Below are 8,764 nucleotides of genomic sequence, written 5' to 3'. Positions count from 1 at the left end.
AAAAAAAAAAAAAAAAAAGATTGGTAGGCTGTATTCAGCAGGCTGCTTGCTTCAGAGGCTGATGAATCTAAGATCAGAAGGTAAGATGGCTCATGGATTGCAAAGGCAATAATTCCAAGATCTGCAGGCAATACGGCAGGTTACTCATTCAGTTCCAAGAACCAGAGGTTGGATGATGACAAGCCAGATTCAGGATTTAGATTTGAGCAAAAAAGCGGAGAACTTTGCCAGAATGTTTCCATATATATTAGAAGCAGGCCACATCTCAAAGGAAACTTCCTTTCAACCATAAACTGCTCACAGCAGATCTCATCATTGATGTGATTACATTATATCAGATCTCATCATGGGGGATGTGGAAGTTAGGTTTCTGTGTCAACTTGGCTAGGCCTGGTTGAGTGGCTGGGCAGCTGGATGTAGTATTCCCCATGATGAGACTGGCAATCAACTCCATGGTGGAATCTACTGTGAGCAGCTGAGTAGCTGCCTTTGGGTACGTTGTCTGCTTCCTGTATAAAAGCAGGAGCTTTGGGAATGGTCTCTAGCCTATGGCATGCTTGGACCCTGCATGTAGCCATGTCATTGCTCAGCAGCCTGCTATGCTCTGCTGACCTTGGGACTTACAATGGACTTAAGTCAATGGCCTGCCGTGTGGTAACATCAGGACTGTGTCTTTTTACTTGTCAACCTTGGGGTTTCTCAGCCTCAGCAGCCAGCAGCTGTCTGAGTGAAGAAATGCCTCTAGCTCCAGTGGGCTGGGAGTAGGAGGCAGAGCTGGACCCCAAGGTTAAGAGGCTTTCACCCAGCCCCTAAAGCCCGGTGCTTTGAACTTGGACTTAAAGCCTCCAAAATGTAAGAATAAACTCCTGTTTGTTACAGCCATCCCATTTGTGGTATATTCTTGTCAAAGCAGCACTAGGTAACCAGAACAGGGGATGACTACATCATAACTGCTAAACCACTCAGAATCATGGCCTAGCCAAGTTGGCACACAACTTCAACTACCATAACTCCTTTTATTTTTGACAACAGTTGAGTATTTGAGACTGTATGGGTCACACAGTTGAAAATAATTTTCTTCTGGCCTTTATAGCAAAACTTTGCCAACCCTAACATACTACACCAAAACACTGTTCCACATCCTACTTTGGCAAGTAGCCACTGGGATCTTAAAAGCTTGCAAGCAGCCATCTAAATGCAATGATAGGTCTCTCCTCATCCAGAGCAAAGAAGAATGAAGAAAACCAAAGATGCATGGAAACAATTAGTCCAAGCGACTGGTACACCATGCAATCCTCAGCCTATACGACTGTGAAACCAGAACTAGATGGTACCTGGCTACCACTGTCAATCACTGGGCGGGGGATCTATGTAGGCTAGATCCTGGATAGAATGGGAAAACAACGTGCAATAAAACTCAAAATCATAAAAAAAAAAAAAAAGTAGGGGGGAGGACCAGGTTTGCTGGTCTGATAGATCCTGATGGAACCACTAAGACTATGGCCCCTAGCTACCCTCCAGGTCTGGAATTCAACCCACTCCTGTGGCTTCCAGCCAAACAAAAGACAGGCATATGAGCTGAACATTTATAGTAGGTAGATATACTCCTTGGAGAGATCAATTGTGGGAGAAAAGAAGGGCTGTTTACACACAGGGAGACAGCTCATGGGGCAGGAATGCTTGGGAGGGAAAGACAAAGGAACAGATAACTATGGGGAGGAAGTGGGAGGGGAGATGTTGCATTGTGGGAAATTATAGTCAATGTCATGAGACAAAGTATATGTGAGCTGCTATATGGAAAATGAAACTGCTCTTTAAACTTTCACCCAAATCACAATAAAAATTGAAAAAAAAAAAAAAAAAAAAGTCTGCCAAACCCTAGTTTATGACCTTACTTAGCTTTGCAAAGAGAAACAAACAAACAAATAAACCACTATTCCCCTGTCATAAATAGTATTCCCTATATAGGCAGTCCCCAGGTTATACATGCCTAATTTATAAACAATTCCTTCTTGCTCTTTAAACTGGTTCTATAATGGCAGACAAAGTAAAATAGGAACATACACAAAGTTTTATGATTTGGCAGACTGAGCATGGTACTTGGAATGGGAAAAATTACCATCGAAGTCCTGGAATGGGAGACTTGGAACAAACATAATGAGCCCTTTTAGGAGACCGATGCATAACACAGGATTACTGGTAGGACTGAAGGAGAGCAACACATGTCCACCACATTTGAGCAGGGTACTGCCATGTTTGAGCAAGACATCACCATCTTTGAGGGGGCACCACCATATCTGAGCGGAGAAGCATTGCTTTGGACTGCACTCAAAATTCAAGGACAAGAGATTTGGTTGCTATGCAATGTGTATGCTGCCCTTTTTCTATAAGAGGAAGATTAAGTTTCTAGCAAAGTTCTGACCTGTAATTTTTCCTTTTCCAGTTCACTATAAACCTGAAAATTCAGGTGTATTCCATGACGTTTCCTTGGCCTTGACTGAACAAGGCAAAACCAGTTCAAAGTCCTGACAAATTCTGAAGGACAGAGTTAGGAACAGATCTTATTCGTAACATAGAGACAGCCAGAATTAAACTTTGAAAAATGTCATTGGTTTCTAAATGTATAATTAGCCAAGAATAAACTATTGACAATACTAAATACAAAACCAATAGTAAATCCTAAGGCTGCCCTTCTGAGGTGGTACATAGCTAATTTTAATAAATAAACAATAGCCGATTTTCAATCATAATGAGTCGACAAGCTACCAAAACAAACTTACAATCTTCAACTCAAAACCACTGACCACTACAAAATCTGTTTAAATAAGAATACTTATTGTTTTATCATTCTTTCCTCTGAGACATCTAAGTGTAGAGTATTTGCAGAGAGATAGCTTTGCACAAGATGATGATGCCCATTTCTAGCAGAAGAGAGAATAAGAAAGCAAAAGCTGAGCAGCGTTCACCCTCCTCCTGAATTAGATCTTATAATATGGCTTTAATATTTTACTGTGTATTACAAATTCAATACAAATGCCAAAACAACTATAAAGGATTATTGGAGTGTTGAACCATTTCATCAGCCTCAAGTTCACTGGTACAAACTGTTGTCTATATTAAAGGAACCATACAACCAACATGAAACTTTACCTCTGCAATCTTTTCTGATAGGGGTATGTTGTGCATATCCATTTCAGATGCCTTTACTATGGCTTTGGTTTTTAAGAGATAGCTAGGTACAAAATAAAAAGAGAAAATGTCAGTTCCATACTTTAGTTGTCATTGAAACCAACTTACCCTCTAAGTAAGGAATCTGTCAAGCAAAGCCTGCCTTCTTATTGATTTCTACTTCACAACTCATATTTTGTTGGAAAAACAAATTCTAAATTGACATGATGCAAAGACAATCCAACCTTTTAGAGACACTGTACCTCATTCTACCCTTCCCAACCAAGAATACATAAAGCAAAATTATCCCAGAGCAAAGTAAAGAGAAAACCTGGATCTCATGAATGGTTATGATGGGGTAGGTTTCTCACTCCCTCTGTAGATTCTGTAGTACAGGTAGAAGAAAAGTAATCATGTTGTGGCAAATGATGTCATTGCCTGCCTACCTAGTAGTCACTCTTACTTCTTTCTTGCTAATAGAATCTAGATTTTGTTTAGGGTAGCAATGTGCCCAGTCCTAAGAGATGAATCACGATGGGTCTAAACCATTTGTGGCAATTTCCTACTGTCACATATTTGCTTTCCCAGCTTCAAGTGACCATGTGACATAATTCTCAAGAGTAAGGAAAATTTTGCCGATAAAAGGAGAATTTTCCCTGTCCTCCTTTGCTCTCCAAATTCTTTCTTGTTGACAATATATTGTCCACAGATGTAATGCTTATAATTATAGTAACCATCCTGCAATCAGGAGGAAAAGGCAAGAGAACCACAGAGATGCTAACCCAGAGCCCTGTCATTTTTCAGCCACTAGATGTGGTATAGTAAATTACTTAGTGTGGCTTTTCTACCCATAAGTCTTTGTAAACTCCAAGGTGGGATTTGCTATGAGCAACTGAGGAGCTCCTGATTGCTAAAGTTGTCCACCTGGAGTATTTCTGTTGGGAGTGGCACAAAACAATGTTCTGGAAGGTTCCTACTCTCTCTCAGGTGCTTAGAGTTCTGATGCCATGATTGGCTAGTTTGACCACTCTGCGGGGCTCAAAAGGAGGCCTCCTAGAGGCAGAACTCTCTCTGACTGCTGGTTGAGGAAGGCATGCTGCCGAAAGAGACAATGCGCTCCTGAACGAGACACATACTGCTGGGAGAGAGACGCAAGAGACACGCATTGCTGAGACACTGAGGGACATGCACTGCTGAGGGAGAGACTGTGAGAGACTTGGCTGAGAGACGGTGGGCTGGGAGAGAGACTGAGCGTTTTTTTTTTTTTTTTCTGAACTTGAATTGTAGCCTGGTGCTTCCCTAACAAACCCCATAATCTGTGAGTTCTGTGTGGCCACTGCAGCAAATTATCGAACCCAGGAGAGAGGTGGTGGGTGTTTTGGGAGGAACGGCTGGAGAAAGGGCTAGAGGGAGGCAGCATGTCTGGCCTGGCAGGAATAGGCCTTGGACTATTGATGGTGATTCTGTCTTCCTATTGTGGGATTAGAATAGGTCAGAACATGTGGCCTCCTTGCCCTTTTTGCACTAGAAGACTCCTAGAGTTGCCAGCTACCCCTTACTTGTCAACACACATTAGTTTGGTTTACTGTTACTAGCTACCACATTCATTCTAAATGATACACACAGACATAGATTTATTATCTTCCCAGACTCATGTTACCTTTACTTTCCCAGTTTCTATTAAAACAAAAAGAATGTACTGACTTTTGTGACTAACTCCTCATTTTAAAGATTAAGAAGTTACTCAAAATCCCATAAGTATTCAAATTTATATTTGAAAAAATTTGTTACTAAAAGCTACTTCCCTAAGTAAACCTCAATTATAGTTTTGCTGGGGCATTTACATATACCTGGCTCTAAAATAAGATTTCAGGATATTAATAGCACATTCCGTACTGATACTGCCTCGGAAACCCAAGGAGGGGTCGCTATGAGTCGGGTCCGACTCGATGGCACATAACAACAACAACAACAACATAACAACAATAGCACATACTTAGCAATACTTCTTTTTCTGTTTTAGAAATTCTCAATAGAGAACAACTGGTATCCCTAATGCACGCTGAATAACTTCACTGTAAAGGATGGGCTTTATTTATAAGTTTTTCTTGTTTAGTCAACCATAACTCAGCTAGAAACACCCATTTAATATATTAAACGAGAAAAAGGAAGACTTTATGCTTTATGAAAGAAAAGTACAATTTGGAGGTTAAGATACAGATTCAAATCTCAACACTTCCACTTCTCTGAGTTCCAGTTTTCTTATATTAAGATCTAAGTGAGAGAAGCATCATGCCTGGCATAAACTAGGTTATCAATGACTGGTTATTATTATTTTTTTAATGGCCAATAAGACTTTAATGGAGCTCCGGTAGCATAGTGGCTAAAACACTTGACTGCTAACCAGAAGGCTGGCGGTTCAAACCCACCAGCCACTCCTCGGAAGGAAGGTTGGGCAATCCTACTTCCATAGTGATACTGCCTCGGAAACCCAAGGAGGGGTCGCTATGAGTCGGGGCCGACTCGACGGCACATAACAACAACAACAAGACTTTAATGGCTGTTTTAGCTTGTTATAATAAACAAAACAGCTTAAGTTAAAATAATTTTTTAGGAAACTACAGAACTATCATATGTAATTTATGAAAAGGAACAACCAGTGGATTAGTTTTTCTGATTCTGGAAGCAACATGGTCATTATCTTCTAACTTTCTCTGTGTTTCTTCTTCATTTTTCTTTTTCTGCAAAGATTTCTCTGCATCTACAGGCATAAAGTAAAAGATAGGTACCCGAAATCTATAGCTTTCATTTCCCAACTTCAGTACCAGTATTATCTACCAAATAACCAGTATCTTTGGGTCCTTAATACAAATTCCTAGGAGAGAAAACCTGATTGGCTTAGCTTGTGTCTGATGCCCACTCTTGATCCCACCATGTGAGTTGGTACATGGGAGACAAGGGCTAGAAACCCCAAAAGGGTCTACTACAAATTATTTTGCAAAATTTCACCCTCCAGAGTTTCTTAATGAAAAAATACCCTTTGAATTATTCTGTTGATTCTACAGGACAAAAATAATTATAATGTTATTATGAGATAATAATTTGGTCCCATTGCTATCTTCTTTGGGAAAGATAGTACCTGGCTTTAGCATCTTCTTTGGTACAAACACCACCTTTTCTGGAAGGCTGTTTAAAATTTGTTTCATAAAGAATATGTAAGTCTACTCACCATATCATTTTGTCACTGGAAAGGCAAAAGTGACCTCTCAAGGCAGCCAAAGCAGCATGGGTAGAATACAGATGGAAACCAATGGGAATCCCACAGGAATTACAGAATAGAAGGTTATAAATGCTAGAAGGGGAGAGAAAAAAAAAAAAAAAAAAAAAAAACACAGACGATGGATAAGAAAGGAAATCGAACAAATAAAAAATAACTAGTCTCTAGACATACTCCTATCACCTAAGACACAGGTAAAAAATATATTACAATGGGAATGATACTGAAGAAATGTTATATGCAAGAAAGGTGAACTCAGATTTTAATATAATTACACCTCAGATTACAGATACCATTAAGGATTCTGGCCACAAAAGCAATCATGGTTGTGCAGTTATCACTGTGATAAAGTAACCCCTGAAAAGCAAAGAGTTAAGGAATCAGACTAATGTTTAAAAAATGTAAACCTACAAATCACCACATAAATTAGCTATCACTGTAAAATCTTCCAGTTGAAGGAAAAATAAGGTGACTGGGGACTTACTAAGCAGTTTATTTATATAACTCAAATCAGGATTTCTCTTGTATGTTGTTGTTGTTGTTATGTGCCATCAAGTCAGCCTTGACTCATAATGACCCCACCTTGGGTTTCCGAGGCAGTATCACTACGGAAGTAGGATTGCCCAACCTTCCTTCAGGGGAGTGGCTGGTGGGTTTGAACCACCAGCCTTCTGGTTAGCAGTCAAGTGCCTTAGCCACTATGCTACCAGAGCTCCCTTCTCTTATATAGATATAATAAAAAATTTTAAAATTAAATGCAAAAGAAAGGAAAGGAATCCCACTACCCTAGTAAGCCATCTATTTTTTTTTCCTTTACTCTCTGAAAGATTACTGGACAAGGAATTAGATGTCAATTTTGGTTCTGGTTACAGCAATTGGGTAAGTCATTTACCATATCTATAAAATTAATTATAAAAGTTTCATCATACAGGAACTGAAAGTAATTTTAAATTTTCATAAAGGATAAAATTATTCATATAAATACTATATACAATGCAGTAAAATTCTATTAATAAAACTATCAAAATTATATGGTTAAAAAGAAATAATCGTGCACTTCCAGTAAGATGTCAGAATAGGCAGAAAAGCTACACAGATAGTCTTCAACAAAGAAAACAGAAACCAACTAACAGAGATACAGAAGATAATCCTGCAGCCCTGGGCTTTGAAAGGAAATATATAGAAGTGGATTAGGCACTTACTAGTAGAAAAACCTGAATGAAAACAGTGAGTACAGAGACAGACGGAGCTGCTGTCAGCTACTCTGATGGCACCAACAGCCTGAATATTTCCAAGTGGTGTTGGGACCTAAGAATTAACCTAAAGTTCAGTCCTGGTCGCCAAGGGCTGCAAGAATGATTGCATTAATGGCCGATGAATAAGAAGGGAAACAGCAAGGAGGGAGACAACCCGAGCTGTGGACTTTAGGCTGTCCAGAGGCCGCAGCCATTGTGATTGTTTACAAGCAGTGGCCATCTTGGATATTTAAAGTGACCCATGGCGCAATCATTTTAAAAGTTTACAAGCAGTGGTCATTTTGGATATTTAAAGTGACAGCATTCTCATTGGGATTGCAGGGACCTAAGAACAGGCTCCATTTGTCAAGGGCAGCAGGGACATATGGGAGACTGACAACGGGAAAGGAGACAAGTGGTGAGTATGTAAGTGCTGCCAACTAGCAAATAGAGAAGCACAGCACCCTGCTTACGTAGATAACATCCAAAGAAAACAAAAATCATGGGAAAGTCATTCCAACATACAATCACCAATTAAATATAAACACAAAAACGTCACATGTCTGTGAGACAACAGACCATCAAAGTCCACACAAAGAAGCAAGATAAAGCAGTAGAAACAAGAGACCAGGATGTTGTTGTTGTTATGTGCCGTTGAGTCAGACCCAACTCACAACGACCCCTCCTAGGGTTTCCGAGACAGCATCACTATGGAAGCAGACTGCCCAACTTTCCTTCCGAGGAGTGGCTGGGGGGGTTGACCCTCCAGCCTTCTGGTTACCAGTCAAGTGCCTTCGGCACTATGCTACCAGAGCTCCTAGAGACCGGGATACAAACCCAGAACACATACCTGAGGAAAAAGCAACACTGGAACTCCCTGATAAGGAATTCAAAAGAATTATATTTAGGTTCCATCATGTATCGAGAGATAGATCAAGGAAAACACTGAGAAAATTGAGGAAAACACAGAGAAAACCCTAGAACAATTTAGAAAGACAATACAAGAACAAAATGACAAAATAAATGAAAAATTAGAAATGATACAAAATCTACAGGCAGAAATCCAGAAGATTAATTAAATATT

The 8,764-nt window shown here is 39.8% G+C and overlaps 1 protein-coding gene across 1 annotated transcript in view; it reads right to left on the bottom strand.

Annotated features, from left to right (window-relative positions):
- OIP5 (Opa interacting protein 5) overlaps nt 1-8,764 on the bottom strand; it is a 42,016-nt gene that overhangs the window by 6,562 nt on the left and 26,690 nt on the right. Inside the window, exons 3-4 of the mRNA XM_007940426.1 lie at nt 6,398-6,520; nt 3,151-3,232 (exon numbers count right to left, since the gene is read on the bottom strand). Coding sequence (XP_007938617.1) covers nt 3,151-3,232; nt 6,398-6,520 — 205 coding nt within the window. The remainder of the gene's footprint in view (nt 1-3,150; nt 3,233-6,397; nt 6,521-8,764) is intronic.

Source organism: Orycteropus afer, unplaced genomic scaffold (assembly GCF_000298275.1).
Source record: "Orycteropus afer afer isolate SDZICR_OR568_19922 unplaced genomic scaffold, OryAfe1.0 scaffold00068, whole genome shotgun sequence".
Classification (NCBI taxonomy): domain Eukaryota; kingdom Metazoa; phylum Chordata; class Mammalia; order Tubulidentata; family Orycteropodidae; genus Orycteropus; species Orycteropus afer.
The sequence above is the reverse complement of the archived record's forward strand: the minus strand, read 5'-3'. Positions and strand labels throughout refer to the sequence as shown.